The sequence below is a fragment of the Phocoena sinus genome, chromosome 5 (genome assembly GCF_008692025.1).
Source record: "Phocoena sinus isolate mPhoSin1 chromosome 5, mPhoSin1.pri, whole genome shotgun sequence".
Taxonomy (NCBI): Eukaryota; Metazoa; Chordata; class Mammalia; order Artiodactyla; family Phocoenidae; genus Phocoena; species Phocoena sinus.
The window spans coordinates 95,364,540-95,391,232 of record NC_045767.1 but is presented as its reverse complement, the minus strand read 5'-3'; the positions used below and the strand labels follow the sequence as shown (position 1 = coordinate 95,391,232).

At 40.2% G+C, this 26,693-nt stretch overlaps 1 protein-coding gene across 2 annotated transcripts in view; it reads right to left on the bottom strand.

Annotated features, from left to right (window-relative positions):
• BMP2K (BMP2 inducible kinase) overlaps positions 1–21,954 on the bottom strand; it is a 129,045-nt gene extending 107,091 nt beyond the window's left edge. For both annotated transcript variants that reach the window (XM_032632270.1, XM_032632271.1), the window contains exon 1: positions 21,276–21,954. In XM_032632270.1, the coding sequence (XP_032488161.1) occupies positions 21,276–21,444 (169 nt within the window). In that variant the 5' untranslated portion in view covers positions 21,445–21,954. The remainder of the gene's footprint in view (positions 1–21,275) is intronic.
• Between the last annotated feature and the right edge of the window lie 4,739 nt (positions 21,955–26,693).

Sequence of the window (26,693 nt, the reverse complement as noted above, 5' to 3'; positions counted from 1 at the left end):
CAGGAGAAAGTTCTCTAGACAACTAGAAGTCTCTATTAAAATATGTCAATATGTAGTAATTTGATAATGTTTATCATTGATATTTCATCTGTTAGAACGGTCTATAAAGATATTTAAAATTTCAGACAGAACAAGTAGCATTAAAAAATCAAAACAAGTTTTGTCTTAAAAGCACTGATACCCAGACTTTAGTTCTCTCATTTAGCTTGCAGATCTTTAAGACATGCAGGTTTATATTAGAATATACTTTATTTGACAGAGCATAATAGTAATTATGTGTACATTTGGTTAACAATGACTAAAGTGAAACTCTTGAGTAAAGGATTCCAGATGACCACTGCAACTTCCCTAAAAATACTGCCTACCCGAAGTAATCTGTTCAGAGACAACTGTTTGAAAGTACACGATCACATTTTTTCTAAGGACAAATTCTTTTCAGAGTGAAATAATTTATAGAAATGGTATAGAAAGAAAGCTAAGGAAAGAAAGAAAACCAGTTATTTCCTCCCCTAGTGAGTGTGTGTGTATATATATATATATATATATATATATATATATATATAAACAATATTTCTAAAAATTTTTCCCATAAACTGTAAATTACTTAACGCACTGTCCCCTTTTACCTTAAAGAACCTTCATAATAAAGATGAGAGAGACTTTGAAACAATTTAGGCAAGTTTCTCACATGCACCCAACAGGTACTATGTCCCGTTTTTCTTTGTTTTTCAACCAAAATCTTACAAGATTTCTAGTAATTCTCACATATATGACTTCAATAAAATGGAGAGACATGCTATGTTCCTGGAAAGGAATACTCAATACTGTCAATATGCTAAATCCTAAATTAATATGCAGTTTTTGTGTAATGCCAATCAAAATGCCAACATTGATGAATAATACAGAGTGCTTTATGAAACCTGAAGTTTTCTGGACAGTTCTCTAAACCTAGGATTAAATCTCTGGGATTTAAGTCCAGGAATCTGTTCAATAAGCACCCCAAGTAAAGTTTAAGAACTCTTACATTAGTCCTGCTATCTATCTATGATCAATCTGAAGGCCATTAACAAAGCATACGTTCATCATGAACTGCTCTGAACACTTTGGAGGGTATTTTTTCTCTCCCTCCTAGGAGACTGGCTAAAGGAGAATGTGACCTGTGGAAATAACAGCACTGGCATCACCTAAAAGCTTGCTGGTAATGCAGAACCTCAGGCCCCACCCCAGATGTGCTGAGTCAGTATCTGTATTTTAATAAATCCCCAAGTGATTCACATACTTTAGAGTCTGAGAAACAGTATATTAGAGAATGACTCCCCAAACTTACTTTTAAAAAATTAATACATTTAAAATGAACCAGCTATTCTAGTAAAGAGGAATATTCCTCTCGAACGTCCCTGCTCTGTCACCAGTCCCTAGGACACCTCATCACAACTCCCATTTGTAAGACTGTAATTAAGTCACTACCTTTGACTTTCCTTTCTGTTACTTCTAGTCACATCTTTTCCCCTTCCTTATCCTTATTTTCACTCCTACAGCAGAAAAGTCAGATTTTAGAATTAATTTTTTGTTTTGCTTTGTAGAACTTAAAAAGACTACATATAAACTTAGTTTTCTACTACTCTTACTGTTTTCTCCCTTTCTTACATCTCAAAACTCCTCCATTCACAAATCCGAAGCCTGGGTATTAAGTCTCAATCCTCTCTCACTGATTTCACAACTTCCTGCTCACCAGAATATCAGGCTTCAAAAGCATCAAATTTTAGCCAATTCTTATATATTGTGGTTAAATTTGTCTTTTCTTCCCAAACTCAGCATTACGCTAACCTCTCCTTGGGACTCCTTGGCCTTACAACTCTTAAGTACAAAAAACCTACACCTTCAACTTTTCCCAGTTTCCCTCAACAACATCTTAATACATCTTAATACTACAATTAAGTATTTAATTTAAATTCTACAATTCTACAACCATCATCTGCTTTCTTAGCCTACCTTCAACTCTCTCTTCACCCAATTACCATATTCGTGCATCTCACCCAAATTGCAATCAACTAACCATGAGACGGGGGTTCTTCCTATGTTCTTTTTTTTTCAACAAATTTTAGTATGTGGCTGGGCTAGCCTCTGGAAAACATGATTTTACAAGTCTACAGAGAGAAAAAGACAAAAATAAGTTATTATGGGATATTGTGATGAATGCTATGGGCAATATAACTAACGTACAAAGAGTTGTAATGAAATAATTATGTTTAGAATACCCTCAATCCAGCATTCTCTTTTCACTGAAGCAGGCCCTGAAATTTCACTGTTTCTGGAAGACTTTCTTGATGAGAACAACATAAGCCAAGAATCTATTACATAACAGCATCATGGACCTAACTCAAACTAAACATGCAACCACTTAATTCACATATCCTCCAATTCAGCGGCTTGTTTATATAAATCCTGCTATGATTAGCGATTAATGGTTTGCAAGCATCCCATAACTTCATCTTTGGAATGTACTGTCACTTTAACACATGCTTAATATCTTATTTTCAACCTCTATGAATGATCAAGTTAAGAAATTCACTCATTTGGTCAGATTCCAAGCATCAAATGTATGAAATCCCTGACTTAGCAGTGGACTGTGTTCTGACAGCTCCTAAGACTACTCTTTGAGTTTCAAAATATTTCTCCCACAGCAACAATCCTACATGTGATAATTAAGTTCTCAGGTCTACCTGCAGTCTAGTACTAATAGTACTATATAATACCTAGTGTCTCACTAAAAAAAAAAAAACATTTCTGTGGGACCATTCATTCAAGGTTCAAACTTGAGCAGCCAAGACTACATCTCACCAAAACCCAAGCAGCACAGGTTTCACCCAGCCATTCAAAGTGTGAGAAAGAGATTCCCCGAGATCCAAGCCACAAGCAGTGCCCAAGTAACTACAAGCAGTAACTCAGGCCAAGTTGTCTACACATTCTACAACACATTCCTAACTTTTCTTTGGTCACATGTCCATTTGAGAATATGATGAGAGTCATAAGCCCTCTCCTAAGAAAAACGCACATGAATGTCTGTGAGCCCCAGGTGAAGAACCCCAACTGCAAAGTGTAGGGTCCACACATTGAACTGTACATCATTAAAGACCAGTACTGTCCAATGTATGTCCAATATAGCGAGAGCCACATATGTAATTTTAAATTTTCTAGTAGCTACATTCATTAAAAAGGTAAAAACCAGTGAATTTTAGTAATACATTTTATTTAACCAAAAACACCCAAAATACGATTATTTCAACATGCAATCAACATAAAATTAATGAGATCTTTTGCATTCTTTTTTTTTTTTCCCACATTCAGGCTCTGAAATCCCATGTGTATTTTACATTTATGGTACATTTTAATTCAGACTAGCCGTATTTCAAGTAGCAGTCACATGTGGCTCGTGGCTACTGTATTACACAGTTTTGCTAGACCATACAGTGTATACCCAACAATTCTCAAGCCCTCTGGGCTCAGTATCCCTTTGCAGTCTTAAAAATTATGGAAGACCCCAGACAGCTTTCGTTTATGTGAGTTATACCAATCTGCATTTACCAGATTAGAAATTAAAACAGAATTTTTTAATGTTTATTAATTCATTTAAAATAATAAAAATATTACACATCAATATACATGAAATTTGTTAAAAATAGCTGTATTTCTCGAAACAAAAACTTAGAAAGGAGAATGGCAATGCTTTACATTTTGGCAAAGCTCTTTAATATTTGCCTTGATAGAAGACTGCTGGATTCTCATACCTGCTTCTGCGGTAGATCTTCCGTGATGTGGTTTTGGCTGCACGAAGCATATGAAGAAAATCTAGCCTCACACAAACATGAAGAGGAAAAGATAAAAGACTATTAAGATAGTCTTTTACAATAACTATGGATATTCTTCTCTGCTATTGTAGCAAAACATAACAGTTAGTGGTTTCTTAAAGGTCACTGCAACGTGGTATCTAAAACCACATCACTGAATTTTTTGCACTGTTACATTAGAAGCCAATGGTCGATCTTGTATTTGTAACATCATGTATTTGGAAAATAACAGTTCACCAAATTTCCCATTACCCTTTTTTAAAAATCATATTTGTTAATATTATCACCTATCTCCTCAGAAAAGCCTTTAAGTGACGGGAAGCTGTCAAGTTCACAATGGCAGATATAAGTTTTCCAAAATTCTAATTTTCTTTTGAAAACTCTATCATTAAAAACAGTTGTTTTCCTTGTAGTGACAGGCTCACTTAATTGAGAAAATGTCTGCCAAATACCCAAATCTAAATAAATAACCATAGTTTGTCAGTCATTCTTGCAAATAAACAGAGTCTTCCATGAAAAAAGCAGCAGGTTCAGGACACAAACAATCACCTAAGTGCTTTTCTCAATTACACCACTATACTTCATTATACAGCAAGTTCTTTATGTATACTTCCCATTTCTTCACATATTAAAAACATGTGTACTGGGCTTCCCTGGTGGCACAGTGGTTGAGAGTCCGCCTGCCGATGCAGGGGACACAGGTTTGTGCCCCAGTCCGGGAAGATTCCACATGCCGCGGAGCGGCTGGGCCCGTGAGCCATGGCTGCTGAACCTGTGCGTCCGGAGCCTGTGCTCCGCAACGGGAGAGGCCACGACAGTGAAAGGCCCGCGTACCGCCAAAAAAAAAAAAAAAAAAAAAAGATGCGTACTTACGAATGACCAGTAATAACCACATGAAAAGATGTTCAACATCACTTATCTTTAGGAAAATGCAAATCAAAACTGCAATGATACACCACTTCACATCCATTTGGATGGCCATTATAAAATTTAAAAAAGAAAATAGCAAGTGTTGGTGAGGATGAGGAGAAATCGGAACCCTTGTACACTGCTAGTGGGAATTTAAAATGGTGTAGCCACAATGAAAACAGTATGGCATTTCCTCAAAAAATTAAACATAGAATTTTTCACATACTAATCCAGCAATTCTGCTTCTGGGTACACACCAAAAAGAAATGAAAGAAAGGACTTGAGTAGATATTTGTACACTTACATTCATAGCAGCGTTATTCAAAATAGCCAAAAACAACCGAAATGTGTCCACCGATGGATGACTAAACAAAATGCGATATATACATACAATGGACTATTACTCAGACTTAAAAAAGAAATTCTGATACATGCTACGACATGGATGAATCTTGAAGACATTATACTAAATGAAATAAGCCAATCACAAATGGACAAATATTGTAAGATTCCAATTATATGAGGTACTTAGAATAGTCAAATTCACAGGGACAGAAAGTAGAATAGTGGTTACCAGGGGCTGGGGAAAAGGAGGAATGAGGAGTTAGTGATTAATGGATACTGAGTTTCAATTTGGGAAGATGAAGAAGTTCTGGAGATGGATAGTGGTGATGGTGGCATAACAATGTGAATGTACATAATGCCACTGAACTGTAAACTTAAAAATGGTTAAAATGGTAAATTTTACGTTATGTGTATTTTACCACAAGCAGGGGGGAAAAAAAAGACACGGACTCAAGAGCCAAGATTGAGAAAAGACTTTTTACTGCTTCATCAAGGACGTTAAGAAAAACTGGCTTTAAAACAACAACAAAAAAAAAAAATGAGTGCATGTGACAGTGAAGAATACAATGACTACTAATACATTTTGGTGCCAACTGCGTAGATTTGTCTTAAAGCAGCTTTAACCCCCACCACTGCTTTTGAACCATCAGTGCAAATGCCAGTACAGCGTAAAAGGCAATTACGTCTTAGAAGTACCACGAAAATAATTTTGACCTGATAGACCCCCTCAAAGGGTCTGGGGGATCACTCCCCCTGGGGCCCAAAAACCACACTTTGAGAACCATTACTGAAGCCTATTTTTTCAGAAAAGTCAATGAGAGAAAGAAAGAGACATGAAAAGACCACAAAAAAAGCTTTATTTTCATTTTTGTTTGTCTTTTAAGATGAGAAAAACAGGTTGATATGCTGAATAGATATAGTAAGTAATAAGGAACAAGTAGAACACAGAAGAAAAATCAGATAACTAAAGGAGAAAAAAAGAGGAGGGAAAAGATAATCAGGGGGTGTAGTCTCTAAAGTTGGAAGTAAAGGAGAGACAGATACTAGAGGTAGATGAGGGGTGGGAGGGGTTATACTTTGGCTTATAAAAAAGCTCTAAGTCCTGGGGATACAATGTGACTACAGTTAATAATACTATATGTATATTTGAAAGTTGCCAAGAGAGTAGATCTTGAAAGGTCTCATCAGAAGAAAAAATTCTGTAACTACGTGTAGTGATGTTAACTAGACTTATTGTGGTGATCATTTCACAGTATATATAAATATGGACTTACTATGTTGTATATCTGAAACTAATACAATCTTATGTCAATTATATCTCAATTAAAAAAAAAACTCTCTACTTAGAAAAATAGACATTAAATAAATGCTTCTTGATAATGATGGTGATAGTCCCATAGTTTAATAAAAAATATTAAGAAATTTTCTTTTGGTATTTTTAAATCATAGATCAAGGACCATTCCATTCTAACTTTTCACTTGCATGTGTATAAAAATATGCCACACATACCACAGAAGTAATGTTGTGTCATTTTTAAGAAAATTTTTATGGTGTCACATGAATTTATTTCCTGCAAAAACTCAGAAGTGTAGTACTCCAGGCTTACGTCAGATGCGTATGTGCTACGATCTAAAACAAAACTTGAAAGAACCTGTCTTTTTATTTTGAATAAATGTAACACAAACTGGTTAAATGAAATACAAAAGGGGATTTGATATTACAGCACATCATACGCTAAGCTTTAAAGTTCCCATAACCTTGAACTTGGAACAGAAGGAAGTAGGGGATAAGAAGTCAGCTATTTCTCTTCTCTTCACTTTCCTCCCTACCAGGAGTTCCCAGATACTGCTACGCTAGATTCAAATGAAGAAGCTAAAGTAATGTGATTTTATGTTACTTACTTCACAGTTTACAAACACATTATTTCACTTAGGACTGAATCTCTCTAGACTGAGACAACAAACTAATTTGGGGGAAGCTGCAATTTTAAACCTTTTCATATTAATCCTGACATCTTAAACAACTGCAACACATAGTTTGATGGCCTCGGCAAGGAGCACAGTGGAAAAACTTTAACTCAAAAATGTTTGGGAATACCTCCTTCCACCTCAGACTCCTCAGGTACCCATTAATACTCCAGCTGCTTCCAGAATATTAAAAGTCCCCTGGTCCCTTAAGCCTGCTTGAAGTCCCACTCCACTCAAAGGCCAATGCTTGAATGTGCGCAAGAGCCAATTAAGGAGGGCACATGGTAGAAAAAGTGCTAAATTAAAGTCCTGAGACCTAAATTCTGCCCTCCACAACCAGCACTAGCAGTGTAACTTTGGTTCATCCCTTACTCTATTTTTTCATAGTTAAATAAGGGCAGTGAAATTGGATAATTGCTACAATTACGGGAGATATAACGGCGCAGCAGCATTTTAAAAGAAAGACTGCTAGTCCAGCAACACCAACTCCAGTTAATAGACTACTGGGGATCCTCTCTGAAGGAAGCTGAGAAGGTCTTTGCCTTAACTCAGATTCTTGTACACCACCCACCATCCCTATCCCTTTATTTAGTCCTCCAAAAAGCAAAACTCAATAGAATTGACCTCAGTTTTTTTGTTTTTTTTTTTTTTTTGCGGTACGCGGCCCTCTCACTGTTGTGGCCTCTCCCGTTGCGGAGCACAGGCTTTGGACGCACAGGCTCAGCGGCCATGGCTCACGGGCCCAGCCGCTCCACAGCACGTGGGATCCTCCCAGACCGGGGCACGAACCCGTGTCCCCTGCATCAGCAGGCGGACTCACAACCACTGCGCCACCAGGGAAGTCCCAGAATACACATAATGGCCCACCATAACCTTTTAAAATACACATAGCCTTTATTAAGAAAGACAGCCACTATTCTAAAGTGAGAACAAATTTGAACCTTAACTCTGTAAATAGGAGTTTCTCATGCTAGAAATTTATAGGACAACAAAATGGTTACATCCAACTTTGAACATGATGGATTCATATAGCACCTTGCAAACTCACTTCTAACATTCCTTACAGACAGGATACTATGGGCAAAATGCCATACACAAACACATGTTTGTTCAATCCATGTATTTGCAACATTTCTTAAATTCCCACTTCAGTGAGCTGAAAAACATAAACCTGTAACAGCTAGTTCACTGGGTTTTAAAAATATATAACTATCAATTTGGATCGAGATCCTTAGAATTGTAAAAATAATATTTTGCTAAAAGATGAAAAATTAACAAAGATTTAACAATCTGGTTAACTCTTCACTAGGATTTGAACTAGGCTAGTTGGTAAACAAACAAAAACCTCTTTAGGTCTATATTACTGCAGTACAACACTAGTTAACTATCTTACAAACTTCTGTCATTGATCACAAAAGAGACTATTAAAAGCCTAAGCACAGGGACTTCCCTGGTGGCACAGTGGCTAAGGATCCGCCTGCCAATGCAGAGGACATGGGATCGGGATCGAGCCCTGGTCCAGGAAGATCCCACATGCCACAGAGCAACTAAGGCCATGCACCACAACTACTGGGCCTGTGCTCTAGGGCCTGCGAGCCACAACTACTGAAGCCTCCATGCCTAGAGCTCACACTCCGTAACAAGAGAGGCCACCCAATGAGAAGCCCGCGCACCACAATGGAGAGTAGCCCCCGCTCGCTGCAACCAAAGCCCGCGCACAGAATGAAGACCCAACGCAGCCATAAATTAAATAATTAATTTTTTTAAAAAAAAAGCCTAGGGCTTCCCTGGTGGCGCAGTGGTTGGGAGTCCGCCTGCCGATGCAGGGGACGCGGGTTCACGCCCCGGTCTGGGAGGATCCCACATGCCGCGGAGCGGCTGGGCCCGTGAGCCTATGGCCGCTGAGCCTGTGCGTCCGGAGCCTGTGCTCCGCAGCGGGAGAGGCCACAACAGTGAGAGGCCTGCGTACCGCAAAAAAAAAAAAAAAAAAAAGCCTAAGCACAGCTAAGCACATACTCATCCTACTTCTGGAAAAATAACTCAAAACACACGTCCTACTGATCATGACTCAGTGGCATCATTTTTTTGTACATAAAGAATAGATAGGCCATTAACATTCAGTAGGAAAGACTCTGTTATGCAGGCCAGAGAATGAAGAAGTGGATCATGACCAGTGATGCATAATCCCACTCCCTAGAAAAACAGTCCTGACAACACTCATTAAGTAAAATATTTTACTGTATTATGTGTAAGTCATTTTCGTACTAATATCTTAATGATTCCAAAATGAATATTAAAATTTAGACTAACCACTGACCATCTCATTCAAAAGACAATACTTAAGTATGTAAAAAGCTCCAGCCAGCCTGAACAATGGCCCAACCACAAAAAAATTAAGGAAAATAAGTAAATACAGCCATTAGGCAAGCAAAGGAGTGTGCTGGAAACCTCTCTTCCAGGAAACCAAAGAAGAAATAGAAGAATGTTGAGGGTGATAATGATTAGTTACTAAGAAAACTGCATAAAGACTTGGTAGCATGCTACCCTCTGATCTGTTACACTAAAGGCTACAAATTTCCTAATCTAAAAAAAAAAAAAAATTCAGTGTTTCTCTACCTAGAAAATGATCACTTCTGATATCACAGACTAGTCAGAGGGGTTTCCCAAAGTAATGATCATATGTTCCTTCACACAGAGCATTAAGGAGATGAGACCCCCCCTTCTTGCTAATCTCTCATTCTCTTAGATTCTGGCTGTCACATTAAACCTTGGTACTTATCAGCCACTCAAGAGAAAGCCATAGCCACTTGATCATTTCCAACATTATTACTTTCTTAAGATTAGCTACTCGGAGCACATACTTTAGGCCTCTTCAGCTTGCTCTCTCTGTCCCACAGTAGTAGCTTTCTTAAAGATGCCATGGGTCAAGGGAACTTAGGCTGGAATATTTCTGAGAGTTATACCTAATAAAAAGAGCAATGTAGTACGCACAAAACAAAGATGTACTGTTCCTGTAATCATAACAAAAATAAAACAAGCTAGAAATCCAAAAATAAATCTGGTTGTATTTTTTTCATCCATCTAGATAATACTGTACCTACATTATCATCAAATATATCTACTTATTTTAATTTCTATAAAGGGACACAACTTGAAAAACAGGACCAATCTGCTCCTAAATATCAACTGAACAGCAGGATATGTCAAATCCAACTGACAAATATGTCAATTGTTTCACAGTAAATTTTTTTTTTTTTTTTTTTTTTTTTTGCGGTACGCGGGCCTCTCACTGTTGTGGCCTCTCCCATTGCGGAGCACAGGCTCCAGATGCGCAGGCTCAGCGGCCACGGCTCACGGGCCCAGCCACTCCACGGCACGTGGGATCTTCCCGGACCAGGGCATGAACCCATGTCCCCTGCATCAGCAGGTGGATTCTCAACCACTGCACCACCAGGGAAGCCCTACAGTAAATTTTTACTGGCCTTCTGACTGTTGTTCAGTTCAAAAACTCAATCTCTTACAAATGTACTGAATATCTATCATGAGTACAGCACTCCAAGAGATATAAGATGAACATAAGCCAAACCTTAAAGGAGCTTTTAATCTTGCAGTAGAGGAAACTTTTTATTAGACATTTTCTTGAAATAGAACAAAGCTGTGTAAAGTAAGTGCAATATGAGCAAGAGTTGCTACACAGGGCACCAAAGGAAGGCATAATTACACTCATTTGGTTGCGAACAGGGTTTCATGGAAAAATAAAGATTGCAAATAACTAACTGCATTTTTTTTTTTTTTTTTTTTTTTTACGGTGCGCGGGCCTCTCACTGTTGTGGCCTCTTCCATTGAGGAGCAGAGGCTCCGGACGTGCAGGCTCAGCAGCCATGGCTCACGGGCCCAGCTGCTCTGCGGCATGTGGGATCTTCCCGGACCGGGGCACGAACCCGTGTCCCCTGCATCGGCAGGCGGACTCTCAACCACTGTGCCACCAGGGAAGCCCTAACTAACTGTATTTTAAATGTATTCTGCAAGATCCGATTTCAACAGGATTGGGGAGGCAGGTGTCTGCATTCTAAGCAAATGTAACAACATAAGCTGAAAAACAGGCATGAGAAAGCATCAGAGAAGTGCAGAAGGTATCAAGTACATATGCAATAGTGATATACACCTAGGGTTGGAGTGAGAGATTAAGGCTGGAGAGGGGCTTGGGGTCACATTACAGAGGACCTTGAATCCCAGAGTAATGAGTCTGCATTTCACTTGGTTAGGCAAATAAGAGGGTGACATAATCAGAAGTCCACTTCAGAGAGAATAAATTTGAAGGAATACAAGTGTTGATTTGGTGAGTAAAGAGCCTAAAAGGGGAGGGATAGTCCACATAAGAACATACTTCTTTAAGAAGTATTAGGCACCCAAACTAGAGCTGACAGCACTACAAACAAAAGTAATGTGCCTCACACATATCATGGTTAAATTTTCTGTCTGTAAACTCACTCAGATAAAGTATAACCATACCCTTCCTCATATATTCTTTACAAATAAAAACTTGAAAAACAAAAAAGTTTCTTTACTTCCAGATACCCTCTAAAATACATATATTATAAATGAGTCACCTGGAGAACACAAGTTACTAAAATGACAAAAGCAGCAACTATGGCCGTACATCCTTTGAAATTAAATAGTACTCTGAAATGCCACACAATTTTATTTGAGCACCCATCTCCTACCTTAAGGCTACCACATAAGGCAACTTCTTAGAAAAGACGTTTTCCCAATGATTAAGAAATAATTTTATACCGTGGAATAAAAAATAAATTGCTACCCTATATTGAAGTTTGCCCAAAAACTCAAATGCATGATAATCAAACACAAACCTTCCATTACAATCTCAATCCTAAAACTGTTCAGCATTATCCCTCCTTTCTCATGCTCCTCTCTTATCAGCAGGAGAAGTAAAATTCAGTTATATAGACAGAATCAGAGAATGCTAAAATGGAAAAGGATGTTACAGGTTCATCTTTACCCACTTCATTTTTTTTCCTTGAGGAAACTGAGGTCAAAATGTCACAATGTGTGGACAATGCTTTTTGCACAGGGATGTTCTTTACTTTCTATTTATAATGTCAAAAACTGGAAATAAGTTCAACAAAAAATTGTATTGGAATGGTAGACTATGGTATATTGATGATTCTGAAAAATTCTGATTTTGAAGAACTTTAATTATACGTAAATGTTCACAATACTACAAAAAAAAAAAAAAAAAGATCCCACATGCAGCAGAGCAACTAAGCCCGTGCACCACAACTACTAAGCCCACGCACCCTCAACTACTGAAGCCCGCACACCTAGAGCTCGGCAACAAGAGAAGCCAGAAGCCACCACAATGAGAAGCCTGTGCACCACAACAAAGAGTAGCCCCCGCTCGCCGCAACTAGAGAAAGTCCACACACAGCAACAAAGACCCAATGCAGCCAAAAAACATAAAAAAATAAATAATAAAAAAAAAGTTGTTAATTAAAAAATAAAGTAAATGCAAAAAAGTTTTAAAAAAATGTCACAATGTGAGTCAGTGGCATTAACTGGGATTAGCAGCTGGCCCGACTCCAAGTTTTGCCTTTTTTTTTTTAATAGTTTCCTCCAAGAAGGCATCATTTCAAATTTTAATATAATGTTAAAATAGGAAAACTAGTAGCGACAATTTTTTCACATTTTAAAATAATATCCATTGCAAAGTGCCTCTCCAAAGGTTACGTCCCAAACTATGCCTTTAATGTTACTGGAATTCTAAGACAAACCCAAAATTCCAAAAACAAAATCCCTCTGTGGAAAGGCCCAACAACCACTTTCCTACAGAGTTTTGAAACTTAGCATAAATGTGCTGACTGAGCTCATTTGTAAAGATGATACACACAGACAGAGAATCTCCAAATTAACTAAGTGCCCAACTATTTAAAACGGCTCAGTCATTAACCACTCAGTGTCCCAACTGAGTCCCCTAAAAATAGTGGCTTGTGGGTACATATAATGGTTCACCAGATGGATGCAGGATAAAAAAATCAGGGAATGAACAGTCTCAAGCCTTTGCTGATGAAACCTTATGCAGCACTGAAATTGCCATTCAGACTCTTAATGTCAGATTCCACATCAAGGTTTTAATCATTTTGATAGCTACCAAACGCGTTCTAATAAATGTGTATGTTCTACTTTAAGCTTTGACCAAAAAGAAAAAAAAAAAAAGGAGAGAAGGGGTGAAAGAGAACCCCAGACAATACACAAGATTAGTAAAGAACACTAAAGAAGATCAGGAATCAATGTAAGAACAGACATCAATTCTACCTTCTGGTATGTTCCTTCGTACTAACAACATCAATTTTCTATTTATCCCTCCTGCAGACTCCATAATGGAAAAATACTAACAAGTATTAATTTATTTCCATTATTTTTAAAATAACCAAAGACAACCTTTCCAATTTGCCCAGCACTAACCACACAAAGTTGACTACAGCTAAAAGCAAAGAAATTTGACATACCAGTGCAGTTTAGCCCCTTTATTGGAGATAAATGTAGTTTCCACTACATACTTTTGAAGTGTTGAAAATTGGGAATTATTTTAGTGTCAGTATCTTGTCCTTGAATAAAACTGCCACCTCGGGCTTCCCTGGTGGCGCAGTGGTTGAGAGTCCGCCTGCTGATGCAGGGGACACGGGTTCGTGTCCGCAGTCTGGGAAGATCCCACATGTCGCGGAGCGGCTGGGCCCGTGAGCCATGGCCGCTGAGCTTGGGCGTCCGGGGCCTGTGCTCCGCAACAGGAGAGGCCACAACAGTGAGAGGCCCGCGTATCGCAAAAAAAAAAAAAAAAAAAAAACTGCCACCTCTAGAGAAAACATATCAGCAGACAATCAAATTTCCATCTTAGGCGCTATCCCTACAATGATAACATAAACAACCCAAAAGAGAAGCATCTGTTAATAAGATTCTACATAATATCCTTTGCTGCAAATTACTTTCATATTATTGTGAAAGCATATGCTGCTATCAAGGTCAAAATTCTATACAGCTGATTGAAACATAAAAATTACATGTGACTGAATGCCATATAATAATTATCTCATCAAAATGATTCAGATTTTTTACAAACATAAATGGGAAACTTAATTCAGGATAAATGTAATACCTAATCTAAAAGCAAGTTACTACAATGCCAGAATCAGATTTCATTGAAAGCTTGTAACTAAATCTGAACCTAAAACTAACCCATATTGATTGAGAGATTCGGCATGCACTGTTAGGTACTGTCACAAATTATCTTGTCAAAATCACACATTACCTATTGATCTTCATAACAGGTATTAACTACGCGTTACAGAAAAGGAAACAACGTTTCCTGATATTTCAATTCAACAACAACAAAAAATTCCTGGACAGGGAGGATACAGAGATAAATAAATAAGACCCTGTCCTCAAAAAGCTTTCCATCCAAAAAAGGCTGTCAAAATCAACTGTAGAATATAAAACAATTTCACAACTGCATGTAAAAATACTTTTATTTTAACTCACCACCTTTGCCAAATAAAGAAAAATATAATGTCAATAGAGAAAGATGACTTAAGGGGGCAACCACATTATTCTTTCTTTGTTGTTTCAAGAAAGCTAATTTAAACAACACTTTGCCTTAAACAAACTTTGTCTTGAAACTTTGTCTTCACCAAAGTAGAAAATTCAGGGTCCCCAGACGTAAGCAGAAGACCTTTGAGGGGACAAGAACTAAAGAGCTCTCCACTGGTGCTTCTTAATTTGCAAATTAGGTCTTAAATTCTATTAAAGAATTCTGGTTTAAAAAAAAGTCAAAAATCATTTCCTTTGAAAAGTATTTGAATATCCATCATACAGTGAGGCAATTTTTATGACACAAAAAGCAATTAATACAGAGTCCTTTCAGCCTCAAGAATTTTACTATCTGCTAGGGGCCTTGAGACAGGAACAATAATTAACCGCCCTAGTGTTTCCAAGTGCTTACATAATTGTATCTCAAGACAAAAGATTAAATGTGATAAGGGGAAAAAAAGCAAACAGCTACAAATGTCCACAGGAAGAAGGGAGTGATCATAGCCAGCAGTTAGGAAGCTAGGATTAGACAGTCACAAGCAGAGTGAAAGGCAAAGAGAAGATTCAATCACAGAGCAAGGAGGAGAGGAACACACTGTGGCTGGAGCAAAAAGCATTACTAGGAAATAACCACAGCTAAGATTCACAAGGTAGGTGAACGACTGGGCATGGACAATCATGAATGCCTGGCCAAAAAAATGTGAACAGGGCTTCGCTAGTGGCGCAGTGGTTGAGAGTCCCCCTGCTGATGCAGGGGACACGGGTTCGTGCCCCGGTCCAGGAAGATCCCACATGCCGTGGAGCAGCTGGGCCCGTGAGCCATGGCCGCTGAGCCTGCGCGTCCTGAGCCTGTGCTCCGCAACGGGAGAGGCCACAACAGTGAGAGGCCCGTGTACCGCAAAAAAAAAAAAAAAAATGTGACCAAGTAAGATGACTTCTCAGCAACACAACTGCTCCCTCCCTCCCCTTCACTCCTGAGTTTCAAGGCATCGGATTCTCCTGGTATTCCTTTGCCTCTCTGGCAGCTCCTTTTTAGTCTTTTCAGTCTTTGCCTACTCTAAATCGCCGGTTCTCAAGGCACTGTTCCTGGAGCAGCAGTATCTGCATTGATGAGCAAGTTGGTAGAAATGCAAATTACGGGCTCCACCCAGAAATACAAAATCAAACTTTGGAGGTCAGGCTCTGCAATCTGTGTTTTGCCAAGCCCTAGCAAGTCCTCTAAATAAATGATTCTGGTAAACTCTGATGTCTGAGACCAATGTTCCACAGGTGTCCTTCATGAGAGCCTTCCCCTTCTCATTCTACACCCTCTCCCTACAGCAATCCTCTCCCGGGCTTAAAATAACAGCCAAATGCTCACCAATCAGAAGTATGTGTCTCTAAGTCCAAACACCTTTGCTGAGTACTGGAAAATATATTCAACTTCTCACTTGACATGTACTTCCCCTCTCAGATATCTCAACTAAACATGTCTGGAATTACTGGATATCCTCCCAACACCCCCAAACCTGTTCCTTCTCTACTCTTCCCCATCTCAATAAATAGCACCTCCTTCATCCAAGAAGTACATAAGCAAGTCATTCTTCACACTTCCTACAACACCCACCTCCATCCAATCCACAACCAGGTCTTCCCATTCACGCATTAGTAACATTAGGCTCCATCCCCACTGCCATCATCTTAACTAACCTAATTTGTATACCTCTTAAATAGTCTCTATAGAGCAAACACCACGATCTTACGAAAATACAAATCAGAGCGTGTCACGGCCCTAATTTAATCCTTCAGTAGCTTCCCATTGCATTTTCAGACAAAATCTAAAATCCCCAACATGGCATACAAAGACCTGGATCCTGGTCCTCTCCAAAACCACCTTGGGTCCTTCTTCCATGTGATTCATTCATGATAGTCCATAGCTCTGGACACAATTCACTTCCTGAAACTCTTCCCCACATAGGAATTTCTCTCTTCATGACATACTCCATACCACGCCACCTTCATACCTCTGCCTTTACTTAACTCTCCTCATACTTCAGAGTTCTGCTAAAATGTCAAAAACAAAACAAGCCTTCCTTCATCCTCCAATACAAATTGAATCAGTTATTCTCTCATGAAACCCTATGCTTTCTTCTCATGACAATTATCAAAATTGTTAACTACATTAACCTGATTAATTCTGTTTAATATTTACCTTCTACACTAGACTGTAAGTTCCATAATGCCAGAGAAATACCTGTTTTGTTCTCTGCTGTATAAATAGCACCTAGTACAGAGCCTGTCATTTTTAAAAAAAAAAAAAGCATTTAATAGTTAGGGAATAGTAACAGTTGCTGATATCTTTACTAAATCCTCCGCTCTGCTTTGTTATCTCTCAAGAACTTTTACTTCCATGTTACTGGGTAGCCACAGATAATTCCTGCAAATGAGATACCATGCTTAAAGATTCTTACTGATTTATCCTGCAAGATCAGATGTACCTTACTACCTTCCTGTAAAATTAACAATAAGAATTGACACCTAGCCCAAATTCACCCTACTCTAAGCAGTTAACTCTGAGAGCTACTGAGCTACTTTTACAAACTCTAGTAAATTCCTGGCCTCCAATTACTGACAGTGCCAACAACCCCCATGCCCATGTCAGAAAGTCCTATGCATCCAATCATATTCAAAATACCACTCCTGGGCTTCCCTGGTGGTGCAGTGGTTGAGAGTCCGCCTGCCGATGCAGGGGACGCGGGTTCGTGCCCTGGCCCGGGAGGATCCCACGTGCCGCGGAGCGGCTGGGCCTGTGAGCCATGGCCGCTGAGCCTGCGCGTCCGGAGCCTGTGCTCCACAGCGGGAGAGGCCACAGCGGTGAAAGGCCCGCGTACCGCAAAAAAAAAATTTTTTTAAATACCACTCCTATCCAGTCCCATAACCTCATCATTAGACTATGTTAACAAATTTTGGATGGTGTCCTGCTCTCTACGCTCCCCATAAGTCCACTTTTCACCAAAGACACTTAGGGGAAAAACTCTCCTACTTGACAACCCACTCTTCCCATTATCAATCAATATTAAATTCTTCTGACTAGCACTGAAGGTATACAGAGGTATATGATCCAAAAGCAGTCCTACATTTTAGTAAAAACTTGGACGGTTACATTGAATTATATGTGTTTGACAATTTGACACTGTTTCAAGCTAAAATTCACGTATAGCTCTACCTCATTTCTACAGCCCGATGCTGAAATTCCACTCCTGAAACTAAATTGTTTTCGAGGAAAACCATAAAAATGGCCCATTGTGATATCCTCTCAACTTTGAGCAAGAACTAAAAAGGTGCAAGTTGTCAGCATTTTCAAACATCTATATACTTAACTAGAAAGAGATTATGATACAAAGTGTATAATATTTCAGAAAGGAAACTACACCAATAGTTTAGTTATAACATACAACGTAAGTATACTCCTGAGAATGTGGGTTTTTAAAATATATATAATATATAAAACATGTATGTGCATGTAAATATATACACACATACACATACCTATACATACATACATATACAGATGATCCTCATTATTTGGAGAGTTCATATTTGTGAAGTTGCTTACTTGCTAAAATTTATTTGTATCCCCGAAATCAATAAAATATCCCAATATCAATACAATGGCACTTTCATAGTTATTTGCAGACATGCGCATAGTGGTGAAAATTTTGAGTAAGCCAGCTGGAATCAACAAGGTATTGCTCTGCCTTGTTTCAGCTCTCACTGCTATAAACAAGGGCCCTTTTCAAGGTCTATGTAGTGTCATGTTTTTCTCATTTTTGTGTTTTTTATTGGTGATTTTGTTGTTTAAAATAGCCCCCAAGCATAGAGCCAAAGTGTTGTCCATCTAGCGTTTCTTAGTGCAAGAAGGCTATGATGTCCCTTACAGAGAAAATCTGTGTATTCACTAAGCTTCATTTAGGCATGAGTTACAGTACTGTTGACCATTAGTTCAATGTTAACAAGTCAACAATATATATTAAACAAGGTGTCTTTAAACAGAAACACACATAAAACAAGGTTATACAGTGACTGGTTGACAAAAATGCTGTAAACACAGGCTTGCGGTACCCTGACACTATTTCCCCTAGGAACAATGATTCAGTATTTGCTAAATCACTGGTCACAGCGACTTTATAGAACGTGACTACTGTGAATAATGAGAATCAAGTATGTATTTGAAGAGGGGGGCGGCAGCACTCACACCAGGTTTATTGAAGACTCAAAGACACTGCAGAGGTCACTCTGAGCAAGCTGCCTGTATTTGCAGCAGCATGGCAAAAACACCTCAGGACACAGCATCTACAGGGTCTTGCCTCTATTTAAACAACACTGACACAAAGCAAAAATGTAAAATCAACTAAGTTTGTTTTTTGGTCTGTCTTTGCTTCTACCCTTTTCCCACTCAATGGTACACCTCTTCCCAATTCAGGTACTCTAAACTCTACAGTAACGCCTTTTCACAAGAACTTGCCCTAATCTTACAATTGGGCAAATGTATCTGTAAATTATTGAATGATCATTCTTGAATGTAAACCACGTTTGTGCTTAAACATCTGATCTAAATTGTAGCATTACTTATTTGGAAAAAAGAGATGATATTAAGCCTATGAAATAACAATATGTTGTCAGGATCAAAAAGTAAACCGAATATAGATAATTTCGGTTGTGTGCGTGCTGAAATAGAAGAAATACACAAGGAACAAAGCCTAGGCCTCAGCCTTCCCTCTGGGGAAGGCCAAAAGCCTAGTTCCAGGAGCTGGGGTGTTGGGTTGGGGAAGCGCCATCTTCTAAAAGAGTTTGTTCAACGCTTGCTTCCTCCTAGCACTTGATTACGGATATTTTCAAGAGAAATGACAAATTTATGGCAAAAGTAAGTGGAACACTCTAACAGTGACATTAGTGACTGAAACATTTTTTTAATTTGTGTGTGTGTGTGTGCTTGAGCACTCCCCTTTTGAAATTCATTTGTATTTGCATCTTCCAAAATTACTTCTTTTTTATTGAAAATGGTTTGCTCAGGGTAATGACAGGACATGCATGGAGCAGCGGTAGAAGCTACCAAAGTCTAACTTGATGAAATGTCAATGATTTCTTATTAAGTAAAAGACCCATCTGGGATTTAGTGAAATGAAGTGAGTAATATTATTCAAGCCACCCTGCAGTTATTACAACAATTCAAAAACAGAAGTACAGCATGTGAGTTAACAGCCATGTCTTCTTAAAACCTATAGCTTAATCTACGACTCAAGCACTTGAAGTTAACGTATAATAAAGAACTAGGAACTTTTACAGCATGGTAAATCCGTCTATCAACACCAATTACCATACATACATTCATTATTTGACAAGCTAAAGATCCTCCTCCCACCTAAGGTTCAGCTAGGCTCATTATTAGGGGCCATGGCTTGCAAAACAATGACATCCATCCTGAATAATTCAAGATTTCTTTCTCTTTAGAATATTGTATAGACAAAAATCTTCTGGTTTTTCTTTTGTACTAATTTGCTATTGTTTATGGCATTTCAAAAAACACAAGTGGAATCTCCTGTCTACTGTCTCCAAACCACATCAACTGACCCTCAGAGAACCAAAACTACTGTCTTTGATTTCTTCTCTCTTAATCTTGAAACTCAGAAGGGCAAATTATCAACAAATTATTTCTTGAGAAATTTTTAAGTATTTTTGTAATATCATTCTGCAGTTAAAAACTCAAAAGTCAGTGAAGCATGCAATGAAACAAGAGTATTTCTTACAAGCCAATTATACAAGAAATACAAAACTAAAAGTGTAGGATTTTTTTTTAATGGAGCAAACTTTTTTGTAAGCAGACTCTCAACTGTTGACATAGTCTGATAAAGATAATAAAGGATCGAACACAAAACTTCTCAAGTGAAAGTTAACCTGCTTTCATACCGTCTTTTAAAGTCTTATCAAACAAGACACACCGAAAGGGTGTGACTAGCACCCTGCATGATAGAGAAGATTCTAAAAAACAAAGATAAGTGGACTTCAAGTTTACCTGCTCCCCCAAAGCAACCTACTCACTGAATTTGGGACAAAGTATCACCTCCATCACGCGCACGCACAGAAATAAATTGTTTTTCAACTGATGACTGAGCAGCAGCAAACCCAGGCTGAACACCCGGGGCTGCACAGTCCTGTGCCCTGCGTCGCGAGTGGTGAGGCCAACGCTTGACACCCCCCTGAGCCACAGCGGGTAAGAGCCCCAATCCTGCTCGATCTGACCCTTTAATGAGTCACTGGTCCAATCATGACACCGCAGCACTCGCTAAGACGTTTCCTATTTATTTCTTTGCGTCAAGAAGCACTGAAAATGACAAACTCGTACTGAAAGAACTGTGCACAGGTCAGAGTTGCCGGCGGCGAGAAAAGCCGACTTACAAGCGAGAGCCCGAGCTACTCTAAAAGCCCCCGCTGGCCCAGCAGAGGAGGCAGGAGTTAGAGTGAGCCGGGAAGGCGAGGAGACAAGCGGGCGAGGACCTGGAGAAGCTACCGCCACACCCCAGCCCTCCCTCACCTGCCGGCCCGAGCCTCCCCGGTCGCCCGTACCTTCGGCCAGTGACTCCTCCAGGGTGACCTGGTAACGGCCGACCGCGAACACCCGGACCCCCACGGACGAGCTACCAGAGCCGGCCCCGGCCCCGCCGGCCCCGCCACCCGCCGCTCCACCGCCGCCGCCGCCGCCCTCCGACTTGGGCATTCGAGAGAACTTCTTCATGGTCCCGCCGGCGCGCTGGAGGGCGCGGGGCGCGCGCAAGGGCGAGCGAGAGGGTGAGGTGCCCGGTCCGGCACGCGGCCGGGCGTCCGCGAGGGGTCGCCGCCCCTCGCTCGTCCGAGCGTCCGAGAGCGCTACGGCCTGCCGAGCCTCACATTCCGCGCGCGCCGAGCGCACAGCCCCAGCCCCGCCGCCCGCTCCGCGGCTCCGCTGCAGCTGCCGGGCTCCCGCAGAGGGCGGCGAGGAGGGCGGGGACAGGGCGGGGCGCGAGGGGGCGGGCCCGAGTGCGAGGGCGACGCGGCCGCCTCCGCCAGTGTCCCGGGCGCCCTAGCAGCCGCACCAGGACTGACTGCGAGCCCCGGAGGAGGGCGCAATGGAGGGAGATGGCGAAGGGGGCGGGGTGACCGGCCCCTCCGCGGAGTGGGCTGGTCCGCTCAGGCCGCACACTCTCTGAACAGCATCCCGCGGCACCGCTGCCGCCCCAGCCGAACCCGCGCCGCCCGCCACTCGAGGCCGTTGGCGGCGCGGCGCCCCTGCCGACCGCTCACTGAGGCCAGGCGCCCCGCGCAGGCGCATGGTCTGCGCCGCCGGAAGTGACGGTTTCGGCTCTTGTCACGTGGAGGGGGGATGGGGGAGGAGGTGGGGGGGTTGGGGACGAGAACGAGGTCCGGAATCCCGGGTCTGGGGTCCCGGCCGGGAGGGTTCAGGCCTGGCTCCTGGGGTCCTGGCTTCGAGCAGGGAGGTGGCCCGGGGAACGGTTTTCGCGCTGGCTCTGCGCGGTGTCTGTCATCTCGGCCAGGAGTTGGTATGTTACTCTGGGGGCTTAAAAATGCCAACAACTTTACCCCCGCTAACGGACTTCTCGCTGCATTTCTCAGCTGGTTCTCCAGAGCTTCTCCCCTGAGAATCTTCTTCCGCCCGCCCCCCCCCCGAGCGTGGGAGGTGGGAGCAGCGCGGAACTGGAGCGGATTCCAGGAACCCAACTTCTAAAGACGTGGTGTCGCGCTCTAACAGACGCTTGTGCTAGGGAGCGTTTTGCGGTTTATAAATGATTTAGGAGTACTTTCAGAATCTCTTGTGTGCTGTGCAATAGCCCTGTGAAGTATTCAGAGCAGGTATTAAGCCCGTTTAGAGACTTTTCATCACCTTTGGCTAAGAGAGCTTAACGGACTCGCCCAAGGTCACATGGCTGGCTTGTGATAGAACTGCGACTAGAAGGGCCATCCTTTGATACTTAGTTTCATACTTTGGGCCATCCGGGAAAAGTAGGTTAGGGTCAGATGGCTGAAAAACGGCAGATTTAGGACTTTGGAATCAAAACCAGCCATTGGTTCCCCCTTCCTCCTTTAACAAAGAGATTTGCCCATTTAAAAAAAAAAAAAAAAGACCCGTTTGCATCCATTTCGTAAACTGCAGGAATCTCAACGCCTGCGGGGTGAGGCAGGCAAAGTGAACGTGGTGTTAAGACATTCGGGGTGGCAGGGAATGGGAAATCATTGAGCGTGTGTACAGAAAGCAGCCGATTCTCAAATCCAGCCTGCTTTCCCCCCACACACCCCGTATGAATACAGGCCCACTGTGGGCAAAGGTTCCGTTTCTTAAAAGAAGCCAAAAATCTGGATTTTCTTCTAATATGGCATTTCCAGATTTTTAAAATGTAGGCCAAATAAATTGTGCCTGTGGGACTCCAGTCTGAACCTTCTATGAAAGTAGATGATGTGGTTCTATCCCCATCCCTGTTTCTTTATCCAGCTTTTTAATGAGATACTGGCAGAAACGTTAGAAAATGTGCTTAGGCAAAAGACTTTGGGCTTAAAATCTTCCATTTTTTTCTTCCCCTCTGCTATTTCAAGAGAAGCTATTTCTGACAACATTAAAACAGTGCTCTGGATTTGGGCATCTTTGCTGCACAACCCGCTAAGCTAAAATTCTTCGTCCAGAGACCTGACCTTTGAAAGTCCAGCTCAATGGAAGTCAGATATGCCAGATCATTGATGTGGTGTGACAATTGGGGATTTCCATTCAGAAATAAGCGGACCATTCTCCTTACTGTGGGGATTCACTGTGGAGTCTCATTCCTACAATATTTGAATTATATTTTTTCAAGCCAAATAGCTGAGAAATTTAGCCATTTCATACAATCTAAACTGCAATCAGCCTAACATACAAAGTTGAGGCCTAATACATATTCATCTGATGACAACAGAAGAGTAAATGAAGTCTCTTGTGATCAGTTTGGGAGCCAATTTACCACAATTGCTGTGGTTTAAAAAAAAAAACAAAAAAACTTCTGTGTACCCAAATAACCTGACTTCTGATATGGAAGTTGATAATTAATTTAAGGCATAGATCCTCTCTCAAAAATTATGGGTAACACTAAGCAATGTGTTCTTTAATTTTTCATCAAGCATATAATAAAAATTTGAATATTGTTTGATCTCAGAATGTTAACTCCACAATATTCTATGACAAACATGTTACTAATAAGAATGCAAAAACATTGTATTACTAATAAGAAGAATGCCAAGCATTTACAAACACTATCAAAAGGTGTTGATATTAACTGTCAGATTGTATCCTCCTAGCAACTTTGTGAGTCAAAATTGTGTCCATAAACCGATTTGTAGGCAGAAAATGAGATACTAATCAGTGGAAAAACTATTGAGAATTCTAGTCTTTTAGTTTTGCACTCATTTCACTTTGGTTTCCTGTTGGAAATTAAAATCTCTAGAAGAAAAAGTATGGATAATGTACATTCTGATCATCTTAAACACTGTCATTGAGGTGACTTACAGTAAGAACACAGATATAGAATAGTTTAATAGAGATAAAAAGTTAAAATTACATTTCAGGGGTTTTTTTTTCAATATAAACGTCAATCTTTCTAATGTTTACAGCTGTACTGTGATTAAAATAGTTGGAAACTAGCCACATAATACTTTTATTTAAAGCAGGTTGTTTCAGTTTACAAGGTTTCATGTGACAATATACTGATAAAGTCAGCAGATCATTGTAGCCAACTAAATGATTCTGAGATCCTCAAACAGGAAGGAATTTGACAATGGTGAGGAGGAGGGAGGATTATTGTTATTTTTTTTCTTCTACTGGAAAGCTATAAACCTTCTTGTTACTTTGACCCTCATCTTTTTTGCACTAAGGTGGATCTCAAAGACATATGTGAAGTAAGAATGACTGACATGGATCAAAGTATGCTTATCCCAAAAGCTTATGCCAGTGCCATAATTACCTTTATAAATCATCTCTTCCAATGCCTGATCACCTTTCCTCAGGAGTCAATGTTTTCCTTTGATGATGTGTCTTCAATCATTATTAGCCTTAATATGTTTTACTAGAAGGAAAAAATATCCTCCCTGCCTAACAGAATTACATTATACCTAGTTAAATGCCCATATCTTTGCTTTCCAAAAAAGTAAAAGTCCTGAAGTCCATTAAAAGAATATATATATATCCATTTAAAAAGCATTTTTTTAAAAAAACATCACTGATATTTAAATCCTCTGTTAAAACTACTCAACATCATTACTATGCCTGTAAAAAATGTATATACATCAAAGAAAAATCAATCTGATAGTATAGTTTAAAATACCAAGATGCTCAAAAATACTCCTAATAAGAGAAATGACTCATTTGACTTAAAATACTTTTCTGTGATAGAATTTTTCCTGTAACTTGACCATGCTTTTAAAAAAGACTGCAAGAGGCTTCCCTGGTGGCGCAGTGGTTGAAAATCTGCCTGCTAATGCAGGGGACATGGGTTCGAGCCCTGGTCTGGGAGGATCCCACATGCCGCGGAACAACTAGGCCCGTGAGCCACAAGTACTGAGCCTGCGCGTGTGGAGCCTGTGCTCCACAACAAGAGAGGCCGCGATAGTGAGAGGCCCGCGCACCGTGATGAAGAGTGGCCCCCGCTTGCCACAACTAGAGAAAGCCCTCACACAGAAACGAAGACCCAACACAGCAAAAATTAATTAATAAACTCCTACTCCCAACATCTTCTTAAAAAAAAAAAAAAAAAAGACTGTACGAATGGCCATCATTAAAAAATCTACAAACAATAAATGCTGGAGAGGGTATGGAGAAAAGGGAACCCTCTTGCACTGTTGGTGGGAATGTAAATTGATACAACCACTATGGAGAACAGTATGGAGGTTCCTTAAAAAACTAAAAATAGAACTACCATATGACCCAGCAATCCCACTACTGGGCATATACCCTGAGAAAACCATAATTCAAAATAGTCATGTACCACAGTGTTCATTGCAGCTCTATTTACAATAGCTAGGGCATGGAAACAACCTAAGTGTCCATCAACAGATGAATGGAGAAAGAAGACGTGGCACATATATACAATGGAATATTACTCAGCCATATAAAGAAACGAAATTGAGTTATTTGTAGTGAGGTGGATGGACCTAGAGACTGTCATACTGAGTGAAGTAAGTCAGAAAGAGAAAAACAAATACCGTATGCTAACACATATATGTTATATATATATGTGTTATATATATACATATATGTATATATATATACATATATAACACATATATATCTTTAAAAAAAAATGTTCTGATGAACCTAGGGACAGGACAGGAATAAAGACGCAGACGTAGAAAATGGACTTGAGGACACAGGGAGGGGGAGGGGGAAGGGTAAGCTGGGACGAAGTGAGAGAGTAGCATTGACACATATACACTACCAAATGTAGAATAGCTAGTGGGAAGCAGCTGCATAGCACAGGGAGATCAGCTGGGTGCTTTGTGACCACCTAGAGGGGTGGGATAGGGAGGGTGGGAGGGAGATGCAAGAGAGAGGGGATATGGGGATATATGTATATGTATAGCTGATTCACTTTGTTATGCAACAGAAACTAACACAACATTGTAAAGCAATTATACTCCAATAAAGATGTTAAAAAAAAAAAAAGAAATAGAAGCATAGAGAAATTAAGGATCCTGCTCAAGATCAGATAATAAAGGTCAAAACAATGATTAGATCTTTTTTTGCCTCCACATTCTTAACCCATCCTTATATTGCTATATTATAATAAACAATGTTTAAGTAGTAAACTACTTTTGATATTAAAAAAAAAGACTGCAAGAGGTAGGCAACTTCACCACCAAGAGAGGTACTTTGATCCCTGACCCTGCTGAATTGGTGGCGGGGGGAGAGTCCACCAGGTATACAGCACCTTAGCCTCACACCTCATGACAGGAATATCTTCCTGCCTCAAG